The following is a 24,589-nucleotide window of genomic DNA, read 5'->3' as shown; positions in this document are numbered from 1 at the left end:
CACAGTTGGGTGTGTCACATCTCCATGGAAACAACCTAATCAAAAGGTGCGCCTCACAATAAGTCTGCATCCACAAAATTGGATTAAAAGAACATGGCCTTTCCTGAAGCATATAAGTTTCAAATCAGCACATACTATATGATTCCCACTTTAATGAAATAATAAGAACATGCAAATTCATAGAGACAGAAAGTAGATCAGAAGTTACAAGGAGTGGGGTGAAGGGCAGGGTGGAGGTTGGGGAATGGGGAGTTAATGCTTAATGAGTATAGAGTTTCTTTAGGGAGTGATGGAAGCTTTGGTAATGGATGGTGATTATGGTATCACAACATTGCAAATGTTAAATGGTTAAAATGGTAAATTTTATGGTGTTTACATGTTACCACAATGAAATAAAAAAGGCAAGATGAGAAAAATATTATCAGCATATGCAACTGGCAAAGATTTAATACTCTTTTTCAAAATAAAGATGACAATTATTAGTCACTAAAAGAGGTCTCCCTCAAGAGAAGATTGTCCAAATGTCATAAACAGGTCATTTATTAAAGAAGAGGAGGGAGAGCATAAGGGGCAACTGAATGTGAGCACATCACTTCACAGTCGCTACTACAGGGTAAAAACCAGGAGAGAAAAAAGACATGTTGAGGTGGCAGATTTAGTATTTATGTGGGAAACTCTATATTTAAATGGAAACTCTACAAGACCAAATCACCTCAACTCCTTCTGTGTCTTGGAAAGATGGAGTGTTTCCAGTGGGGGAAATGATGGGATGACCCCTATTCCCCTATAAAATAAGTTGAATTGTGGAAACTTTTTGTAGTCATTCACTGTCTACACTGACTATAAACAGAGGACCAGAGACATATATTACAAGAACTCTGTTAAGTGATAGAGTTTCCCGTAGGTCAGCAGTTCTCAAAATAGCAGCATCAACACCACCTTGAAACTTGTTGGAAATGCAAATCTCAGGTTCCACCCAGACCTACAAAATCAGAAACCCTGGGGGGAGGAGAGGTACTGGGGGATGCGAGCTACCCGTGTATGTACTAAGCCCTCCACGTGACTCTCATGCATACTAACCTTTGAGAATCCCTGTCATTGGTGAAATTTTCCTTGATTGTTTTGTGAGAAATTCAGATAGCTAATATGTTTTGAATCCTTATTATAGATATTAAATATATTTATAAAATGTTAATACATTAAAAATTAAATCTCAAACCTAATGTATTAAATTTTAATATCTCGTTAAGTAAAATATCAATGGTGAGGAACAAAGAGAGAGTGGTTCTTGTTTTGTTTCTTAAAGAAAAAAAGAGCACATAGGGAGACAAACCGAGCAAAGGGGACAAACATGCAAATTTGTAGGTCCTGAAGAACCTTGTTTGCAGAAGGTTCAACTTATTTCAGTTACTTCTGCCTTTCTCCACGTTAATTCTGCAGGTGTCCCTGGATCCATGGCCCCAGGAATCTCAGACATGAGTCTTAGAGCTGTGAAGTGGATTTTCCAGGAAAATATTCATCAAGGCTGCAATGGTAACCCCTCCTATCTGTTTTCCACGGGAACTACATTTTCACCATTAGAATACAGACAGTGGATGGGGCAGTATTTAGAACAGAACTTGACTCTCATGATTGTGTCTGGGTCAAGAATTAGTAGCTGAATACATTCCAGTGAATTTGCTGTAGTTATTTCATGTTACAGATTTAGAATCTTTGAACTCTAAGAAGCCTTGGAAATTATCTTGTCCTCATTTATAGATATGGAAATTGGGATCCTGAAAGACTAAATGACAAGCCTATGATTTACCAGCAAGAGGAGGAATACAGCCATTCCAACTTTGAATCTAGGTGCTATCATTATAACCTGACTTCCCTAAATCTGTTCTTTGCAGTAATAACTAGATAGAACCTGGAAAGCCCTTGAAGTCCTAGGAAAGCACAAAAATGCTAAAATTTGATGGGCCTTCCCAACTCACAAGCATATTTGTTTGATGTGGGGTGATTTACAAAATTCTTTGGCATACATTATCTTCTCAGCTCATGCAACATCCTTGAATGTACATATAGGCATTAAAATGATTTTCTGTTTGTGAACCACAGATGGGGATTTGCCCTGGTTTTGTCCTCAGTCACCTCAAGAGGAACAGTTTATGGAAAGCCCCTTCTCTCTCTGACTTTCTCCCTGGACTTGTGCCAGAAGCCAATGACTCATTTTTCTGTCAGTAGTTTCCACAGCTCAGTAGGCTACGGAGAATGCCACTATGTGACAAAGTCTTTGGTCCTTGGCAAAACAAGAAAAAGAGGAGGAATGTAGCAAGTTTTTCCTAAAGCTATATTTCTGAAGTTTAAAGAACTGCCCTTTATTTGAAATTAAGTTCTTCCTCCTTTGTTTGTATATTAAGATAACCATATTAGAAAATGAAATGATGGGAACAGCTGATGGAAGTCATTTAATTAAACAGTAAAACAAAGAGTTGGCCAATACATATAGACCCTACCAACTAAAGAAAAATATATTTCTAATTCATGAAACCCAAACATCCGTGAGAATAATGTCTCTAGGTCATTTCTCTTTCTAAAAGTCCTTTTTAAACCATTTGGGGTGACCAGCCAGTTTTTTCTTTCCAATCAGTCATCGTATCAGTCAGCATTCTCCAGAGAAACACAAAACAAGACGTGTGTGTGTGTGTGTGTGTGTGTGTGTGTGTGTGTGTGTGTGTGTGTGTGTGTGTGTGAAGAGATTTATTCTAAAGAGCTAGTTCATGAGATTATGGGGGCTGGCAAGTCCAAGATCCACAGGGGAGTTTGGCAGGCTGGAAATTCTGAGGAGAATTGATATTGGAGTCCTAAGGCAGAATTTCTTTTTTTCTGGAACTCTCAGTTCTTCGCTCTTAAGATCTTAAATGATCGGATGAGACCCACCACATTTTCTAGGGTAATCTTCTTTACCTAAAGTCAATGTAGGTGCTAATCCCAGCTATGAAATACCTTCATAGCAACAACCAGCAGTGTTGAACCGAACCACTAGATACCATAGCCTAGCCAAGTCATTACATAAAATTAACCATCACAATTATGGACTAATGGTTTTGTAAGATACACTGAAAATGAATTATTGGAAAAGTAAACTGCTGCTTGGCTGTTGCAGCAATGTCAGATTGCTATGAAAGTTTCCAAACACTCTTGACTTCTGTCTTTGTCCTGCTGCTGACCAGACCAGCCCTGTCTGCAGGCTGTACTTTCATTGCACTGAAGTAGAACACCAGGCCCTGCAAATGTCAGCATGTATGATGGGCAGAGGGATTCCATGGTCCAGTCCATTTGGGAAATGCTGAGAAATAATGCAGGAATTTTCAGAGGCTTTCATAGGTAACATGGGGAAAGATTACAGTATTTCTTGAATTTATTAAGCCACAGAACCACTACCCTCTTTTTTGTTGGTTGTTTTATTTTCCTAGGCTGCTCAAGCAAATACCATGAAATGGGTCAGGATAAATAGTGGGAATTTATTCACTCATGGTTTGAGGCTGGGCCAAAGTTCAAATCAAGGCATTCTCAAGGCAATGTTTCCTCCCCAGTGACTGTGGCATTCTTGGATCAGCTGTTGGCAATTCTTGGTCTTTAGCTTGTCACATGGTGGCATCTCCTGTTCTCTTCCTTCTCTTCTGGGTTCTGTTGAATTTCAGCTTCTTTTCTGTGCCTCTCTCTCTCTGTCTGAATTTCATTCTCTTTAAAGAACTCCAGTAATAGGAATAAGACCCATCCTGATTGAGCTGGGCCACACCTTAACTGAAGCAGCCTCATCAAAAGAGCCTACTTACAATGGATTCACACCCACAGAAATGGATTAGGTTTAACTAATGTTTTTGGGGTACCTACAGCTTAAAACTAACACAGTGGCACATCTTTTTCATGTCTTTCTCGTAACTTCAGTGTTCAGAGATCACAGTTTGGGAAACAATGCTTAGGCCAGAGCACTGCCTATTTCCTAGAAGAAACAACTGATGTCATCTCCCCCATACCAACTTTCCATTTGGAATATGGAGATGGTCTCCTGTCTTAGTTTTCCAGGCTGCTATGACAAATACTATGCAGTGTGTTGTCTTAAACAGGAATTTATCAGCTCACAGTTTGGAGGCTAGAAGTCCACTATCGAGAGATCAGCAAGGCCTGCTTTCTTCCAGTGTCTGGGGCATTCTGGTGCTGGCTGCTGGCAATCCTTGTGGTTCCTTGCCTTTTATCTCAGCTTTCTGTCACATGGCAATGTCCTCTCCTTTCTCTGCAATTCCGTCTTCTACTGACTCCTCGCTCCTCCTGTTTGGCCTTCTCTTGTCTGGATGAAGGCCCACCCTGGTTCAACTGAACACACCTTAACAAAAAATAACATCTTCAAAAGGGCCTATTTACTATGAGTTCACACGCACAGGAATGAAGATTAAGATGAAGAATGTGTGTTTATTGGGGTACAAAATTCAGCCTACCACAGCCATACTAGAGTATGCAGATATGTTGATGTGCTCAAACCTCTTTCCACGACTTAACTTCATCAAGAACCTAAATTAATCAAATGTATTTCTCTCACTTATGCCAGCTGATAGTCCCTCTAAGTCTTGCACATTTGTATTACCCTGCGTTTGCTGTCTGATGAAAACGCCTCTATCTTACCACCTTTTCCCCTTTCTCCAGTCTGGCTCAACCAACCCCTTCCTATAGCCATTTCCCTCATCCTTTTCTGTTGTGCCCTGTGAATTCATTCTTCTTGTCTTCAGTTAAAACAATCTTCATCCTTTAAATTCTTCCTTTGCACTGTTGCCTAAACGCTCTTTTAAAACTGTAAATCTAACCAGGCCATGCCACTGCTTATGACTCTTTCCTACTTTCAATGTAGGCACAGGGTCCCTTTGGGGAACAACATCTTTGGTTTCCCACTCCAGACCTATGCAAACCAATCCTGAACCATGTCCCCTTGCCATCACGTGGTCAGAGCCTGTGACCCCATAAGGTCTTAGTTTTCCCACCAGGATAGGTTAGCAGTTAACAGAGGAAGAGAGATGAAAAAAAAGGAGTAGAGGAGGGCAGACCATTCTGAGATGAGGCTCTCAAGGAACTGGCAATGTGGCAGCATGGTTTCTGGGATACCCTGCATTTCTGTCAAGGTGAAGAGTTTTGGGAGTGGGAAGTAAGAAGTTGTGGCTTCTAGTTCTAGTTTGGTTAGAGGAGGTACTTAGTGAGAAGGGACTATAAAAGGAGGAGCAGTTTCCTTGGGAGGGATGTATTAACTATCTACTCACTGGGAGAAGGGAAATAAGTCACTTCACATCCTAAACTTCTATCTATACACGAAGCGTAACAATAGTGGTGTCTTCTGTCTAAGATGATGAGGTCACTGACAACTTTAAGAAAATCTCCCCATAACATGCCCTGAGTCATCCATACCCTTGCTTACTTGCTCTATAAAGATGGTTAGGTAAAACTAAGTTACAATTTGAGACAACCCCCTCCCCCCCAAAAAAAAGTAAAAGTACTACCCCATGCAGATATTTATTTCTATACCTTGACCTCATAACTCTAACAGTATTCTTATGTCTCTGGGGAACATATTATATTCTGTCTTTTAGTAGTTTGGGCATTTTTCTCTCCATTAGTCTATGATAAGCTCCTTCACGTCTGATCAGAAGCCTGATTGATCTTGTAAATCTGAAGTCTCTCATATTAAGTAAGATTTATTGAATGAATTGAATTCAGTAAATGAATGAATGGAGTGAATGAATTGACTATTGAATGAATTAGTGCTATCAATTTCTACAATTTCTCTAATGGAAACTTGAATTCTCCCATAAAATTCTATTTCAGATCCATCCCTGCCTGCTACTTTTGAAAACAAATGCCAGTTGATAGTTTCATTTGCAGTAATGACTTTTTTATTGTGAAATGAACCAAAAGCATAACTTGTACAATTAGCGCTCACTTTAGAGAGTCCAGAGACTCCAAAATGCCTTCTTTCACAGTAATGGAAGATGGTTTTGGTTAGATTATTGCTTTACTTTGTTTTTCTTGCTGTTTTTGTTCATTCGCAGGCCACTATTGGAGAAATATGTGCGTCTATGGACCTGGTGACTTAAAGTGGCTCTATACATCTTCAAGCATGTTTGTTAACAAATTGGAGTTGGGGACATACCCACTTACTCTGGAATGCCTAGAAATGAGGCTTCGAGAGAGAGCCCTAAACCAGAGTGAAATCCCAGTGGAACCAGACTGGCATTTACTCCCAAATCACAAGCTATATTGAAGAAAATAGTACAAACACCAAAAATTAAAAAAAAAAAAAAAAAAAAAAAAACACCTCTCATTTTGGAATACGTGCCTGGGTAGTTTTTGTAAAAACTTCTACCAATTTCCACATCATTTCCGATACCAACCACCAATAATGCAGTAATTCAATCCAATTCAATTCCGACTCTACCCCAAGTTAGGCCAGACTCCATAGGTTCAGGCCATCTTCTACAAGACGGTCTTTCAGGCACCAGTTACAAGTCTGGAGGCCAAGGTCACTCATATTTCTGACCAACTGACTACAAATATGGGGGATCCCCCTGTCCTTGTGTTTGATAATAAGCTAGAACAACCCTCAGAACTCACCAAAGAGCTAAACCTATGAATATAACTGTATTATACTACAGGATACAAATAAGGAGCCCAAAAAAGAGATGCAAGGAGCAAGGCCTAGGAGGGTGTCAAATGCCAGCTTCCATATCCTCTCCAGGTAGAGTTAGAAAACGTCAGCCTTCCAGCACAAAGATGTATCTTATCAGTCGTGGAAGCTCTCTGGGCTCAGAGTGTACCAAGTTTATATGGAGTCTCATTACATAGGCACTATTGACTGAATCACCACATGTGTTTTAACTCAATCTGTACCCACAACCCCTCCCAGAGGTCAGGGAGGTGGGCTAATATGACATGGCTGGTGTTTATGGGGTGGCCGCCCCCACCCTAGGGCTGCAGGTTTGGCTAGCCCTGCCCTATGATTATCAGATGGGCTCCTGCAAGAACAAAAAAAACACTATCATAGGAAATTTTTAAGATTCAAAGTTGCTTCCCCAGGAACTGGGAACAAAGACTGGCTAAGTTTTTCATTATACCACAGTGCCGTCCATTCTTCATAGATTTTGCCTATGACACATCTCAGACCTGTGGACAGCCAATGAGCTTGCACTAAGAAAATCTTCCAGTCACTGTGAAAGTAGAAGACGGTTAGAACCAAGTCCGGTTACTACACTTGAACTTTAGCCACAAGTGGCTGTTTGGTAGTGCTTAACTCCTAATCTAACCCATTCCAATCAAATTTATATTTAAATCATGATATTATATACTTTGTGGATTACCCTATCAAAGGGATGTCCCTCCAGAGATTAAATTAGTTGTTTTTGCACCCCCAGCTTCCTTAGTGAGAGAGGAGTCCAGCTATCGCATATATAGATAAAGATAGAAAGTTACTTTACAGCAAAGCAGATGCTTCTGGTTGTGTCAAGAATCCCTAGAAGATTAGACATTGTTATATATGCGTAGCGCCAAGAACCTTGCATCCTGGAAGAAAGGTTTATCAAAACCCTTTGAATTTTAAGAGGTTTGTAAAAATCAGTCTCACTCCTTAGCAGGAAAGCTGGTCACAGGGATAAAGGTGGGGCAGCGGAACTGATTTATGAAGGGGCAAAAGTCTGGCCCTTCATGTGGCCAGTTTGCATCTTGGGAAGTGACCCTGTGAGCTGAGAAGACTTATGGCTAAGAACTCTATTACTTAGGGCTCAGGCCTGTTTGTCCAAGATGTCCTGTTATCAGAATGTAGCCAGCCATCAGAGACTGCTTTTTATTAAAGACTTGCTGCAAAAGTGCTCTGCTCCAGCCCTGAGAGAGCAGCCACAGCAGGATCCCACCTGTACCCAACCTTCACTAGGGCAAACGACTCACCACCTTGCAGTTGCAATCCCTACCTTTCCTGAGAGACAAGTGCTTAAAACTCACCTTTCAGAAATAGCAGTAAATCTATAAAGTTAGTCCATCTCCCTCCCCCATGTCCAAATCTCTCCCTGTTAAGGGTGTAGAGATCCCCAAGAACTTCTTGCTTGATAGAATGTGACATTTATTGACCTAACGAAAACCAGGACCAATTCATTGCAAACTTGCTCATTTTGGAATGCACGTTGGAAAGCCAAGGTAAGTTACCAAGTGAGAAGAATACACTTAATATGGAGCTCAAAACAAAGATCTGTGCTGCAAAAATAAATGTGGGCTTCTTGCATAAAATGTATAGAATAGAATGGAATAGGAACAGATGGGCTCACTCTGAGAAAGTGCAGAGACTGAGAATGCGGTCAAGGACTGAGCTAACTGAAGGACTGAAAAGGGAAGAAGCATCACCCATGTCTTCCTAAACTGCCCACATGGGATGGCCAAATTAACAGCTTGATTTAATCAGGACACTTTTGGTTTGGATGAGGGAAATTGAACAAAAAAGGGAATTTAATGGATGCTTTGTGATCCATGAGAAGAACAAGGATACAGAAAATGAAAAACCAGAGAATAAACCACCACCAAGACTCTTCCCCTCTAGCATTAATATCTGCTGCTCCATATAAATCAACTTTATCCCATAGCAGGAATCATTGCCACTAGCAGCTCCTGGGCCTCATCTCTCCCAGCTACACCACCAGAAAAGGATTGAATTTCTCTTCAACTCCAGTTCAAAAAATTCTAGGGAAGAATGCAAAAGTTCAGCTTAGGTTATGTGCTCACTGCCACCAATCAACTGAAGCACATACTAGAATGGGCTTAGGTTGGGTTGGAGCCCACTTCTAGACTAGTCATCAACAGTTACCAGGGAGGAAGGGACAGGTGAGGCTATGGATGATCTCTCCCACATCACAAGATTAGAACAAGAAGTGCATTTCCTAGAAAGCTAGGAATACACACAAGCAGACAAAAACAAGTGTCTACTACATAACATTCAGATTCATAAGGCAAAGGACTTTTTATCAGAGATGCAGTAAGCAAAGGGTCGAGTGACGTCAACCACACACATTCCCTCGAGTTGCCCGCCCTTGTTTCTATGACAGGTGATGTCTCAAAAACTAGGACCTCTGATGGTCTGTGGAGGCTGTCTGCTGCTAAGACCCAAATGAGGTTCACTCAGAGGAAGCTATGGAATATAATCAGGTCTCATAGCATCAAAGAACATTAAGAGTGTATACTATGGCAGACCCAGCCTAGGGCTCAGTCCTAAGCATTTCTCCCCTTTCATCACAATCCTACTAATCCATCTCTCTGCTGGTTCCTCCCCAAGAATCTTTGACTGTTGGCTCACTCACGCCTCATGTTGCTTCATCAGATGCTGGGGATTCCATTTTGTTGGCCCAATAACTTTCTCTTTCTTAATACAGCAAAACAGCAAGTGCACACATTTTTCCAGGCAGCGGCCATTCATAACTGATGAGTACAAAATTAACTTTGCTTTCTTATCTCTTTACTTGCAGCACAGAAACATTGCCTGCCCTTGTTCTCCTGTGCTTACCTCCATGGACAGAATAATAACAAACAGAACTGTACAGTCCACTGTTGATTATCTGTAACCTATACTGTCCCATAAAACAGACCTCAAGGAGATTTATTTATCCCAATCAGGCCAATGGCTGTTAACTTTGAACAGAATGACGCAAGTGAGTCTGAGGACAATCAGCAAGTGAAAATTTGGCCGTTAGCCAGAACTTTAGAACTCCTAATATTTATAAACAATGTTAACAGAATGTAAACACCTATGTTGTAGTACTCTTCTTGTTAACCTCTCCTTTTAAAATCAAGGAGCACCCATCCCTGTTTTGCAGATGGAAATTGTTCCAGTAGGCTACGATCACTACTTTTCAAATTAATTTGGCTCTGCCTGTTCACTGCCTACTCACACTAGACTTTTTGTCCTTTTCATTGCTAACCCAGAGAATGCTGAACCATTCTACTCCAACAACAAGAGATTTCAGGCCATTCTTGCTTTTTCTGGCCCCTTCCAAGATAACCTGATCTCACTTAGCCAAGGAGGATGTAAAGACAGCCTTCATGCTTAAGCTAGATGTTGATCATTTCATAGGTTTAAAAGTAATATGCAGGATGACACCAGAAGCAATGTGGTTATTCCAGCAACAGAGCTTATCTTTTAAATATATGATGCTGACACTTTCATTTTGTTCTTAGCTCTTTCACAGAGTACATTTCTTAACTCACTCTAAAACCAGACCTTTTTAACCAAGTTTCCTTTCTCTCATCAAGTTCTGCTCATCATGCTATACACTGTTGTTAAATTGCAACACTGCTCAAAACTTTAGAAGCACCAACATTCTTCCACTAACTTCTGGCTATTCCTTCCCATCAAGTCAGACTGTGTGATGTTATATTCCTTACAATTCTACTCATCTATTGTGCTAGTTTGAATGTTATTATGTCCCCCAAAATGCCATTATCTTTGATGTAATCTTGTGGGGTGGATATATTAGTAGAGACAAAGTTGGAACGTTTGGATTAGGTTGTTTCCATGGAGATGTAACCCACCCAACTGTGGGTGGTAACTCTGATTGGATAATTTCCATGGAGGTGTTGCCCCACCCATTCAGGGTGGGTCTGAATTAAATTACTGGAGCACTATATACGATCAGATAGAAGGAGCAAGCTTGCTACAGCCAAGAGGGACACTTTGAAGAATGCACAGAAGCTGAGAAGCTGCAGATGAGAGACAGTTTGAAGACAGCCATTGAAAGCAAACTCTTGCCCCGGAGAAGCTAAGAGAGGACAAATGCCTCAAGAGCAACTGAGAGAGACATTTTGAAGAGGAGTTGCAGCAAAGAGAGGAACGCCCTGGGAGAAAGCCATTTTGAAACCGGAACTTGGAGCAGACATCAGCCACGTGCCTTCCCAGCTGACAGAGGTTTTCCGGACACCATTGGCCATCCTCCAGTGAAGGTACCTGATTGCTGATGTGTTACCTTGGACACTTTATGGCCTTACGACTATAATTGTGTAACCAGATAAACCCCCTTTATAGAAGCCAATCCATTTCTGGTGTTTTCCATCCAGGCAGCATTAGCAAACCAGAACATCTATACACTGTATTGAACCATTGGTTGGAAGACCCATCATGTTTTTGTACCGCTATGGATTATAGACCCTTGCCAATTAACTATGGTCAGGCTTTCTTACCACTTATAATTTTTATTTAAGACATTTTAAAGGAACCCTCCTGGACCGGGGGTTAGCAAACCACAGCCTATGACTCAAACCTGACCTGCTGCCTGTTTTTGAAAATAAAATTTTATTGGAACACAGCCAGGCTGATCCTTTAATCTATTATCTAGGGCCACTTGTGCACCACAAGGACAGAGTTTAATAGTTGCTACAGAGACCTCAAAGCTGGTCTCCTGTTCTAGACTCATTTAGAGGTATTTCTTTTAAAATTATATTTCCCCATTTTACAGAGGATTGACGTCAATGAACCAAACTGCCTGTTTCTTTATAAATATGCAGGAAAATATGGCATTGTGGTCAGTTCTCTGGCAAATATTTCTTTGCTAAATTCAAATTTTGCCCTGATTTGTTTCTGTGCCCCTTTCATTTCACTGCCAAATCACAGTGTACTCTTTCTGAAGGTATGCTAAAGAGGAACAGTGATATGGGCTGGGATCCACCGGGCAGCTGCCCTGCTGGCCTCATCTGGATCACTCATGGGATCTGACAGTTCTCAGATGGCCTTGCTCACGTCCAAAAGTTGCTCCTGGCTGTCCACTAGGGCCCCGCAGTCCCCTCCTATATGATCTCTCATCCTTCATACTTAACTAGGCTCCACATGATGGTGGAAGGGTCCCCAATAAGAGCAAGCACCGGTGTGAAAGTTCTTATCAAGCCTCTGCTTGCCTCCACTTTTCTGATGGCCCAGTGGCTAAAGCAAGTCATTTTTAAGTCCAGAGTCAACAAGAGGGGACTCCATAAGGGTATACCTCGTTAGGTAGGGAAAATGATTAGAAAGGGAAATCCCAGCAAGAGAGGCTGGTTCCCTTTGGACCCCTTGCGCTAGGATGGCAAACATGAATGGAAAATCTCACCCTCTGTTCAAAGCAGAACTAGACTGAACTGGTAGAGAATTTCCCTAGGCCAGGGGTTCTCAAAGTGTGGTACCTGAACCAGCAGCATCAACGTCACCCAGGGAACTTATGGAAATGAAAATCTTCAGATGCCACCCTGGAACTACTGAACCAAATTCTGGTGCTGGCACCCAGGAATCTGTGTTTTAACAAGACTTCTAGGTGATTCTGATGCACCCTGAAGTTTGAGAACCATTGCCCTACTCCAGTGGTTCTCAACTGGGGGCAATTTTGCTCCCTGGAGGGACATTTGGCAATTTCTGGTTGCCACAACTGGGAGGTGGGTGCTACCAGCATCTAGTAGATCGAGGCCAGGACAATGTACAAAATAGTACCCCCAACCCCAAAATGTCAACAGTGCCCAGGTAGAGAAACCCTGCCCTGTGCCACGAGGCTAAGGAAGCTCCTATACAGGGGCTGCCACTCACCTGACTCTCCATATTGGATTCCAGTCTTTGAGCCTATTTAGTGTAATGATTACTTTCTACTAAACAACCTCATAGCAGAAGAGATCTCAAATTCCCTTGGCCCACAGTCTAATCATCTCTCAGTCTGAGCAACAACTCTTTGGGCCTTCAAGTCAGATTAGTCCCAGGGGTTTCATTTAGGGTATCCTTGCATGGCAAAACAATGAAACAGGACATAGCGCTCATCTTCAGACCATATATATATATATATGGCATGGTTAATATATGCATTGAAGTTTCAGAACTGGCTCTTATGCTGGCCGAATTCCTCTATCTTAGAAACTTGACAGGATATTGTAATCAAGCATCTTTTTCTTTTCTTAGGACTCTTTCTACTAAAGTGGGACAAATAACTCCCTGACATCTTCCATCATCATATCTAGCTCCCTAACAGACAGCCTGAGGGTTGGGATATAGAGAAGTGAGATCAAACATCTACTTCTAATCTATGTTTCCTGTACAAGATACAGGCAAGAAATCTTGCACTGCCCTAGGGTAGAATTTCTTTCCATTACAGTTTAACGTTAGAGGGAAGCAGCAATGCAACAATCAGTTCAGATCAGGTTTATCTCATCTTAATAAACTTATTCTCTTATGTCTTACATTGTGACTTGTTCAACTATGATAGCTATATGAGCTCTTCTGGCACCTATTTAACATAACACTCCCAGGAATGGATGTGCTGGTGAACTTTATTTATATTACTTTCTATTATGGCAATTGCATTTAAGTCCCTGGAAGTTTGTATTTACAGAAAGAATCCAGTATATTCCCAGGAGAACATTTTTTTTCTCTGCAAAAATAAAACCAAAACACAATACAATCAATATAATAGTTGGGCAGCTTAATGAACACCTTGCTTCACTTTGGGGTCTCATCTGGGATTTTAGAGTGAATTGTATCCAGAGGTTGCCAGTGGCAAGCCATGAGGGAATCATAGATCTCTTCACTTTTCACCATAAACTCCTTGTTTAATTCCTCAATATTCAAGTGAAGGTTTGGATCTGCAGAAATCAATAACACATACAAAATATATAGAATTTTATAGGTACTTATTGGAGATGGATCAAAGTTAGAGATTTTAAAAAACATTAACAGGAAAGTACAACAGATAGTAAAAGTTTAAATTTTAAAAACTGAGTTTCCCTTCAATAGGGCCTGAAAACAGAAATTTTAACTAAAAATAATAGCATTACTCCCAGACTGAACAAGCATAAACTCTAGATGGTCGGAGAGATAGAGATGGTGGCAGAGATGGGGACAGATTCACAAGATGTTTTCAGATGAAATGGACAGTACTTAGAGATGGATTCAACTTGAGGAGAAAGAAAAGGAGGGTCAAGGATGAGGTAAAACACCTGTACAGATGCAGGTGTTTCTGACAAGGCTTCAAAAGGATATACATGCTACTTTATCTGCTTAGTTAATGAGTCTATATATGTGAATGAATTTTCTATAACAACTAATTCAGAAACAGAAGTCCTGGTCTTCCTTCTCTGAAACCTGGGAACCTATGATGCAGAGATGGTATTATGTTGTCATGAAAGCATTAGACCTAAATTTTCATTCTATGGTTGCCAGGTTTCCAGAGGTTTCCAAGGTTTCCGAGGTCAATGACTTCTTAAATTTAATCCTAATTTTCCTCCCTCTCCTTGTACTAAACATAACTGAAGAAGCTCTTTCTCTTTTCCTTTGTAATTCTTGCAAGCTTTAGCTCCTTTTGGACCCTAATCTGCTTCCTAATACTTGCATGAGTTCTTGCTATTCATTTATGCCTTATGCCCTTCTGCATAGATCCTTTTAGAACTGAGATCAAATAGCCTCTGGGCATCACATAAGTTTCAACAGCCATTTTCTACTCTTCTTCCTGGGAGTCAATTCTTTAGAGCCTCCCATCCTTTTCAAACCATCTTTCCTTTGAGAGCTTCTGGTCATAAAATTAGATGTTTCTATTTTTTTTCCCCAAACTTTCTGAAATTTTCTTTCCTAAAGTCATGCCCCAGGTTCCTGTCCTTCCTGTTAAAGGATCTTGTTTGCCAAAGGTCCCTTGACTCTGAATGTTGGGGATTGGGGAGTAGTATCAGGACCACATGCTGATGAGCATCCTCTGCTGTAACCTGTGGCCTAGAAAGCAGGCGCAGTGTGGCCAGCCACGAGCCCCGGATTAGATGATCTAGGCCCTTCCAGTACCGTGGCCCAATGTTGTACTAGAAGCCTGTAAAAGACAAATGGATTGTACTTTCCCTGAATCTGTGGGCTCTCTAGACCTGTGCTATGCAATACAGTAGCCACGGGCCACATGTGCCAATTGGACATTGAGACTTCATGTAAGATAAAATACACACTGGACTTCCAAACCTTGGTATTAAAAAAAATGTAAACATCTCATTAATTTTCTACATTGATTACATTGAGATGATAATATATTGGATCTATTAAGCTAAACAAAATGTATTAGAATTAATTTCAGCTGTTTCTTTTAATTCAACTACTAGAAAATTTCAAACTACCTACAGGGGTGAATTGGTGGCTCCCATTATATTACAGATCTATGATTAGCCACGCTTGAATGGTTATCATGTGCCAGGCACTGTTAAAACACTTCAAAACACTTTAGAGATATCACCCTCCTGTGAGGTAGGTTCTATCATCATCCCCATTTTACAGATGGGGAAATCTATGCCCTGGGAGATTGTGTAGGTTTACTATGCAACAGAATTATAGAGCTAGCAAGAGGAATTTGTGCCCCCCACCTCACCCCACTCCCCACAGTCTGTATCCAGCAAGCACACACTGATTGTATCTTTTCCTCCACCATTTTTACAGAATGTCTGCATAACTGATGAAGTCAGGAAGAACACACTCATACTTGAACCTGAAAGAAAACCCCTGAGTGCTAGAATAAAGCACCCTTGACTCAGATTTAAATAAAGGTACTAAAAACTAGAAGTGCCTGATAGCATTTAAAGATTTCCTTTAACCATCAGTTTCACTTCATTTAAACATTGAGAACCTAATAACCTGCCAGATCCTGAATTAGTTTCTGGGGCCACAAAGACTAGTAACAGGTTCCCTTGTTTGAGAAAAGCCACAAAGGCCACTAGTGGGTGGGTTTGGTCTGGTGGGGTTGGGGGATAGATAGGAAGGTGGAGACACACCAGACAGACAACAGGCAGTGTTCTCTGTTTCTTCTCTATTTCTCTTTCCCATAATTTAAAATAAATGTGTGTGTGTGTGTTTTTTTAAGAAAGCAAAACACTTTCTTCTCTGCCTCAAATAAGACCTGTTCAGGAAGAGGTTCTCCTCTGTGCAGACAAACTCAGTTCTTTTATAAACAGTTCAAGAACTACAGGAAGCGTCGCCAACCTGACACTGCAGAGGCCTGTCAGATCCCTCGGAAACCAACAACCCTGCAGGATGCCAGGAAGCCAAAGCCACAGAAGTCACCTGGTCCTTTTCTGCCTTGAAACGCAAACTTGAAGCAGAGTTAACTCCCAAGTCTACACACATGGAGCAAACAGATCTTAAGAACAATTTACTGTCTTCTTTTAAGCTGTTCCCATAGAAGGAATTCCCAAAGTCAGGACAAATTGCTGAAGAGAATGATGTAGGCAATCTACGTTGGAATTTTCCCTGTGGGTCTCTCAGTTTCTAGCAAGTTGAGTGAACGTGCAACCTGGAAATGCGGTTAACTTTTGTTTTCAACCACAGCAGCGTGAGGTTTACATTACCTTCTAACGGGTCTTCATCTTGGTTTTCCGGCAGAGCTGTGGTTCCCTAAAACAAATACCAATGTCTTAAGAAAAAAATGTTACCAGTAGAGGTTTAATGTTACCACACACTGCCTTAGAAAAATCTAGTTCTCAAAAATAATAACTATAACATTAAACACTCTTGAATTGAAATTTGTCATGAATCTTGATTAGAAGAATCTTTAAATGATATAATGTTACAGTTATGAAATGGGTGAACTGAGTCGACAGAAGAAAAATCACAAAATAGGAGCAAGGCTGATGAAGACCTCCAGCACCTGCAGCTTCTGGGAACTGTCATCTTAGGGACCCAGGATAGGAACCTGACTGCTGGGGCCCTGGCATCCAGACTCCATGGCCCTTCGATTTCATATCCAACTAAAGAGCACTGCGCCTCCTTCCAGATGACAATCTGCAATGTCTCCATAAGCACATTCTTCTCATGGCCTTCTAATCACACCCCTAACCCTGCGGCTCTGTTAAGGATCAGGAAGTAGGAAACTTAAAGAAATGCAGAGGCTATAGAAGAGCAAAGCCACTGACCATGCTTTTAGTGAGAGAAGTGAGTTCCAGAAGCACTCCTGGAGTAAATCTTGATTGCTGAACCCAGACTCTATAGTCTCTACTGGGGCAGCACAGTTTTTATGATGTCTTTCTCCACACACCTGGTGGGAATCTGACTTTGTTAAGGAGGCACAGCTGTCTCCAGGAACCATCCCATCCAGGAAGAGCTGGGAACTTAAATAAGCTTTCCTTGTTAAAGAGAACAAAATTATGTTGAAAGCCAAAAATCCATTCTCTTTTTCGATCCATCTAGAAGTATGCCTGCCCTTCACTCCAAAATATGTTCTGGTTTGGGAAGTAAGTTATACGGTTACTATAGATTTAATCCTACCATCTGTATATTTCTTTTATTTAAAAGTGGCTTAGTCAACCAGAATCTGGGCTTACATGAAGCCTTGCCTGTAAAACCATGTCCAGGTGACCTCACATTTGTGCCTGGTGGTCAATGTGGATCCTAAATCACCAGGGTGAGGAGAGCAGACACTATCTTGAGATGGGACTTTTCTCAGGTCTTAATGCCAGCTGTCAGTGCAGGCTGCTGGTTTTCCTTAAAGGAGGGCCCAGCTATAAACGGTTTTCCTCTGCTAGAGGTAGTCTGGGACGGTTGTGTTGCTGAACCCAAAGACCTGAGGATCATTTTGAAGACACCCACTTCCTCTAATCTTAAGCAAGTCACAGTGTCAAAATTAAAGGGGTCTGCAGAGGACCTAACCCCTTACCTCGAGGTGATAAGGGCTCAGGACAAGAGTATACCACAGGGGAGGGAGAAGGGAACAAAGCTATGGCATCCTGTAGAGGGCACACTTTATAGGGAAGGCAAAAACGAGCAAGTGTGACTGAAGCAGGCCCACATGGTGCCTCGCCATGTTTAATTTTTCTGCCTGTTTCCCAACTGGGAACAAAGTCCACCATGACACGTGCATGGCCCAGGTGTGGTAACCACAGCCACATACACAGTACACTTATAATTCTTGAGTGAAAAACTGAATGTTATGGTAATAATTTGACAAGACAATGGGATAAAAATCCCAGAACATGCCAACAAAAACTGAAAGAAGAAAGGAGTAGAGATGGCAGGAAGGATCAAAGGATGTTAATTCCTGAATTTTTTCATGAGTGCAGAGAAATCTAGTACATTCATTTCTGAAGTTGGGAAAATACTCAAACATAAACCTCTGTATTTAAAGATATGAAGGTAACCACTAGGAGACAGACACATCATCTCCCAAATGAGAGAGAGAGAGAAAAAAAAAGGTGGAGTAAAAGCAAAAAACAAAACCTCAGGCAACAGAGCAAAAGATGGAAAACAAAAACAAAGGGACAAATGCAATGTCAAACCCATCTGTTAAGAGAGTAAACCCAAATCAGTTTAAAATAGAAAATGAAAAGACAAGAAACCCAACTAGATATTTCATATAAGCAGCACACCCCAAAAAGACTCAAAAATTTAAAAATGAAAGTTTGGGCCAAAAAAAAAAAAAAAATGTCAAGGAAATGTGAGTTTTTAAAATCAAGGGTCTAGATGTTAAATTCAGCTTTGACAGGTGTTAAGGCAAAGATCATCAAATAAACTGGTCACTGTGCACATCTAGGAAACAAACTGGGGAAAATAATCCATAACATTTTGATAGCAAAATGCTAATTTCTCTAATATATAAATATTTCACAGTCAAGAGAAAGAGGCACAACCCAATAGAGAAAAAAGTTGGCAAAGGACATCAACAAAGTCACAGGAAAGATAGCCAATTAAGAATTTTCAAAGGTATTTCTCTTCAATAATAGACAAATGCCTTTCTCCCCCATCAGACCAGCTGCTCATACAACTAAAGACCACAGAGAATCCAGCAAACCCACAAAAGTGAAGAAAACTGTAAGTGCAAGCAAGTTATTGGTGAATAATTTGTCAAGAGCTGTTAACAATTTTAAACGTTACATCCTTTAATCCGGCACTTCCAATTCCAGAAGTTCATTCTTAACAAAAAATCATTTAGACAAATCCTTAAGGATAGGTAAACAGAAGTTTGTTAAAGCACTGGAACCATTCAAAATGTCAGGCAATTAGGGATAAGCTCAATTGTAGCATCCCTAAATCGACAACTTTCTAAGAACGCTCTCTTGATGCAACCTACAAAACAGAGAGCAAACCAGTATGGACCCTGTAGTCTCTTCTCGCCCCAAACACCCACAACTTGCCAAAGAGAAACAAAGCCCAACCATACTGATTTAGCAAGAATATAGGGGAAATCTCCAGAGGGCACAGTCCCACTTTGAAAGGGCATTTTCCTAGATAGGGAGGGATTGGGGAAGAGGCAAGGGGTGGGGAGGCTTCTCCTAACTTTGTTACATCTTTATATCATTTAAAAATGCATTATCTTAATAATCTAAGTATTAAAAAAAGCTTTTAAAAGTGTGTTCTGCTGTGGCAAAACAAAGCAAAAAAAATCCATTCCTGTTTAGGTCAAGGCTTCACAAAGCCTGTTATTTTTCCCTTGGAAGTGAGTGAGAATTTACAGCTGTTTGCAAGGTAAAATTTCTTAGGGTATCAGCTTTGCGCTCTGGTATTAAAATAGGGAGCAAAAAACAAACAAATTAAAAAAAAAACCATAAGGCTGTGAGAATTTGAATGAGATGGGAATTTGAATGACAGGATTTGCCTGTGTAAGAGAATGAAAATATTTTCCTAATGGACTCTAAAACCCAGGATTCCTCGCCGTTCGCCGCAAGGGGTACCTGAGACTCCACCGATGCCTCAGCTGGGTGTCCAGGGGTGTCACCCACAGAGAGAAGGCTGTGTCCACTGCCATTTGCTGCGCGGCCATAGCTGTAGCCTGGGAGGGGATACCCGTTGCTCAGCTGCTGTTCATACCAGTTGGCAGAGGGGCAATTCTGGCGTGGCTGGATCTCCAGCTTCACCCTAACAACAGAGGGGACATGACAAAATCATTCACCAAACTGGGACTTCTTGTTGGTTTCCAGGGAAAATTTCAAGTTAGTATGATTTTAGCTTCACCTGTTTAAGAGCACCTGTTTTCAAAGCCATATCATGCAAACTGCCAAAAATTTACGTAAGTAGAACACAAGTGGTTGTTTTCCTGCAGAGTAGGAAAAAACAAAACCAAACCAAAAAACACCTCACCTTTGCCAGTACCAGTAATAATTATTTTGTTGAGCTACTTCGAAACCTGCAAAGCTCCCCAGCCCAGCCATTTATCCAGCAGCTTTGCAAAATGAGACCTGGAATTCAGCAGAACTTCCACCCACGTCAAAAATTCCAGCTGGCCTGCTAAGAACACTCAATCCTGGCAAACACCTTTCACCTTTGAGACAGAGTGATTACATTTAGGGGCAATTCCTGCTAGGTAATTAATTGCTTGATTTTCCTGGCAATGGGGTTAACCTGTGAGTGGGGGGAGGGGTGCATCAGGGTCAGCTGGGGGAATTTTTGCACACTATTCTACTTGTTCGAGCTGCCAGCACTGTCTCCATCAGGCCTTGGGGACAGCCAGAACCCAGAGGGAGGGAGGAGTGTGTGTTGGGAGTTTATGATGGTCACTGAAGTCTCCATTTCACTCCTCTTATTACTAAGAAAGTCACTTTTTAATAACTGGAAAAAAAAAAAAAACCTTAAGATATATGCTACAATTTGATGTCCCCTTCTCCAAGTCATCTGCTAAGAACAACCTAATGGAACAAGAGCACCTCTACAGATATTTTCTGATGTTCTAGCAGGCTGCTTAAAATCCCCTTCAGGTTGAAATCATTGTCCCAACCAAATGAAAAATCAAAATGGGGGATGGGGGGAGTGGTCCATCTCAAACACACACTCAAGTTAATTTTTAAAGAAATATTTCTCTTTTTGTCTTTTTTTTTTTTAAGCACCATAGAGCAGTGCTTCTCAAACTTTAATTGCACACAAGTTACCTGGGATGTTGCTAAAAAGCAGGTTCTGATTCAGTAGATTTGGAGTGGAGCCTGAGATTCTGCATTTCTAGCCAGCTCCCAGACACTTTAAGCGGCAGGGCTACATAAATGTCAAGATTTAAGAGGATAACTTTTGAGTCTAACTAGGGGCATATAGAATTTGGCCATTTTCCTGCAGTTTATTTTAAAATAACAGTTGCATTTTTGCTAGCTGCCACCCAATATTCATTCTCTTTGGGAGCAGTTAATAGGCCCAGCTCCCCACTTTGCAACCACATGTGGCCAGGTGGCCAAAGTCTGACAAATAAGATATAAATAGAACACGGGGCTTCAGGAAGACTGTGTAGGTAAAGGGAGTTTTCTTCCTAGAAAGAGACCTTTTTGTCCTTTACTCTCGTAAACACAGATGAGGGCTGAAGTGAGAAGAACTTTGCAGCTGTCTTGGACTAGGAGGAGTCCAAAGGAGAAGTCCATCCAGGAGGAGGGATGTACAAAGAAAGATATTAGATCCAAAAAAGAGAAGGGGTCTGGGTCCCTGGTGATTGTACAGACCCCAGGCCAGCTCTAGACTGCCTATTTCCAGAATTTTTAACTTAAGACATAAAGTTCTTGCGGAAGGCACTGTTTTGTATGAAGTGAAACCCATTCCTGATTACTATAGCAGCTTAGACATGAAACTAAACAGCAATGAATGGACTTAAGAATTCTCTTTCTGTAAAAATATATGGCTTTTTTTTTTTTTCCCTTCCTCTCCTTTTAGGACTGACTTGATTTTTGAGAGAGAAAACCAGAATTTTGGCTATGAATGGGTGAGAGATAAGGCTATAGTTGGAAGGGACTGTGGAAGTTGATCATTGAGAATAAGGTGGTAAGAAGGCTGGGAATGGAGAGGCCAAGGTATCATGTTGAAACCACCCAGGAAGATAGATGGCAGGAGCCGGGGCACAGAAAACCATCAGCAAGGTTCCATAGGTGAAGGTGGGGCATTCAGGGGCTTTGTATATGACAGTGGTGAAAAAAAGAATTTACAAATATTGTTTCCCTCCCCTAAAAGCCTCAAACGCAAATTTCTTATACTGCACCTGGATTATTCCCATCACGCAAATTTATATCAGGGCAGACTACTACTGGACAGTGTCTAGGGGGGAGTAGTCCACTATCTCTGGTTCCCCTTGGCTCATAGTGCAAAGGCAACGAAAACCGTATTCCTAAATTCTGTATTCCTAAAGCTTAGCAGATCTGCTCCTGTCATGTTGAGAAAGAAGAATCATTGAGCAGGAAGAGTAGATACTCATATTTCCAACAAGGCTGAGTTTTTCCCACTGTACCCTGCCTTTAGCCCAGGATATCCACCTTATCACCATACCCCCAAAGATAAATTGGCTGTTTTTTTTTCTTTAGCAAAGCAAGCAAAATCAGGCACTGAATAATTATTTGTTCAGTGAATGAATAAATCAATGCATGACTTAAGTGCTAAAAGCTTTTGAATCAATAATTTAAAAGGAAAAGAGAACAAAACAAAACAAAACAAGCCTGTTGTGCTTTAGTGTTGACTGCTGAATTCTCAACAATTGGTTGTTTCTTGGAAGCCGTGGTTTTCACCAGGATGAGATTAAATGGCTTTTAAAATTCTGTGTTTAGAAAACAGAACAAAGGTTTTACAGGAAGTACGCTCAGTTCCAATCCACTTGAATAGGTATATAATTTTGTACTCTGTGTTTTTCTTCAGACAATGAAAAAACTGTGGTCGGAGCAAGTTAGGTAACTACTGCCATGGGAACGAAGGAAATGCAATGCTGATTCTTACTTTTCTGTTAAGAAAATCTTCAAGCCTTACAAAATGTAAAAGCAGTTGCAGCCCTGGTTCACCTATTACTTAGCTGAATCTTTAAAAAGTTACTTTTTTGGAAATATTTCAACTTTTATAGCCAGAGGTGTTTCCATGCATTTTAACCTCTATGAGTCATTAATCTCCTTGGAAATTTAATGTTCTTCCCCCACAATGTATACACCCAGTTTTGCATGTAATTTCAGGGAGGAACTTCCCAGATTAAGAACACCTGAACTAGATGTTTTACCGGGATCTATTGGTTCCACTAATTTTTACGAGTTTTAAAACCACTTTATGTTTTTGTTGCTTACACTTTGGTCTTCATTCTAGAACCAATTATATTCTCAAAGATTTATGATTAGACCAAAGACTCTTCAAGGCATCGTTTCTCTCCTCTGAAATGTGACAAATATTTGAGCAGGTTTAATAGAGGTTGAATATAGTAATTACCCTGTTACAGCATTAGTTTGAAACTAATTTAAAAAAACATAATAAATTAGTTCAAAACTTCACAAATAGTGTTCAGATTTCACTGGGGGAATGAGATAGGGTGCCAGGAGCATCCTGGAAGCAACAGAATATATAAAGCACATGATTTTGAAACACCAATTTTATTCAAAGTTTATTTTCCCATTTTAGATTTTTAGATGAGAAAATATTATTTTTATTAAAATGAACAGAAAAGTCATGGAGTAAAATACAAAAAGCACATTTTTAAAGACAAAATATGAAAGAAACTTCTTGCTTAATGCTTCTTTGGCCCATGCCCACGGGATCCATTCCAGGAATTCACACTCCTGAGTTGAGTGTGGTTCTTTGGTGGATATAGTTAAGTAGCAGTAAATAGAAAATAATGTAAATAATTAAAATAATTTGTTACTTTTTGTAACCTAATTAAGATAACAGTGCAGCAATTTTTATAAAATGGTGAATCCGAATGCAAGGGTTTCTAAGAGATTGAGAAACAGTGTAACATCAGGATTTTAGGGCTTGGAAAGTGACTGTGATACGGAGTTGCCAAATTTGGCAGAAGACAGGCCTTTCTTGCATTGCAATGACAATCAACCAACCATCCAAAGAGAAATCATTTTCACAACACCCAACCCGAATTAACACGTACTGAGAATTCAAAACACCGGAGACAAAAGTTCATGGCAGCGAAAGGGTCTAGGTGCTAAGATAGTATTACAGTTCAAATGGGGGTTGAAGATTATACACCGAAGGATGCATTTAACTCTTGCTTGTCGAATCGATCTGGTATGGAATTTATGAGAACTAATTAAATGATTTAAGATGTACTCTATTGGGAAGTGTGTGCGAAAGTTGTATTTCTAATTCTATATCTTTTGAAAACCTCAAAATTCCCTTATTTTTTGCACCTAAGCGGGAGTGGGGGACGATCAGGGGCGGTGGTGAAAGAGGAATAAAAGTGAGATTTCTTTCTGGAATGCTCATCAGTTATGACTGTGCCGCCCTCCTCTTTCACCCCTCGCGTGAAGCGTCTTCCTCTCTCCCCAGGATGTGCCGCAACCCTACAGGCCCTAGATGCAATATGATTACAGAGCGAGGCGTGAGAACCAAGTTCAAAGGAAAGGTGAGCAGGGCGGGATTATCTGGCCCGTTCAGTGTGGCACACGTCAGGCTAATCGCAGCAGCCCCGGCCTGCCTCCGCCCCGCTGAGTGACCGCGAAACCTAATCACAACACTCCTTGCTCTGCTACAAGAAAATGTGAGCGATAAACCCTCGTTCCATTGGTTCCCGCACAAGAAAGGAAACCTAATTCTGGTCCTACTGCATCTCAGCCCACAAGAGACGAACCTCTACACAGATTAATCAATCACACAGATCTGCCAAAAGCAACACGCACCCCTCCCGCCCAG

At 40.9% G+C, this 24,589-nt stretch overlaps 2 protein-coding genes across 2 annotated transcripts in view; one reads left to right on the top strand and one right to left on the bottom strand.

Annotated features, from left to right (window-relative positions):
* The window catches only part of LOC119539639 (N-acetyllactosaminide beta-1,6-N-acetylglucosaminyl-transferase-like), a 33,790-nt gene extending 27,501 nt beyond the window's left edge, over positions 1–6,289 (top strand). Inside the window, exons 2-3 of the mRNA XM_037843305.1 lie at positions 1,441–1,533; positions 6,078–6,289. Coding sequence (XP_037699233.1) covers positions 1,441–1,533; positions 6,078–6,289 — 305 coding nt within the window. The remainder of the gene's footprint in view (positions 1–1,440; positions 1,534–6,077) is intronic.
* C7H6orf52 (chromosome 7 C6orf52 homolog) overlaps positions 1–24,589 on the bottom strand; it is a 170,463-nt gene that overhangs the window by 145,562 nt on the left and 312 nt on the right. The window contains exons 2-3 of the mRNA XM_037844747.1: positions 19,687–19,870; positions 16,372–16,417 (exon numbers count right to left, since the gene is read on the bottom strand). Of these exons, the coding sequence (XP_037700675.1) occupies positions 16,372–16,417; positions 19,687–19,870 (230 nt within the window). The remainder of the gene's footprint in view (positions 1–16,371; positions 16,418–19,686; positions 19,871–24,589) is intronic.

Source organism: Choloepus didactylus, chromosome 7 (genome assembly GCF_015220235.1).
Source record: "Choloepus didactylus isolate mChoDid1 chromosome 7, mChoDid1.pri, whole genome shotgun sequence".
NCBI classification, from domain to species: domain Eukaryota; kingdom Metazoa; phylum Chordata; class Mammalia; order Pilosa; family Megalonychidae; genus Choloepus; species Choloepus didactylus.
This window is presented reverse-complemented; position numbering and strand designations above follow the sequence as displayed.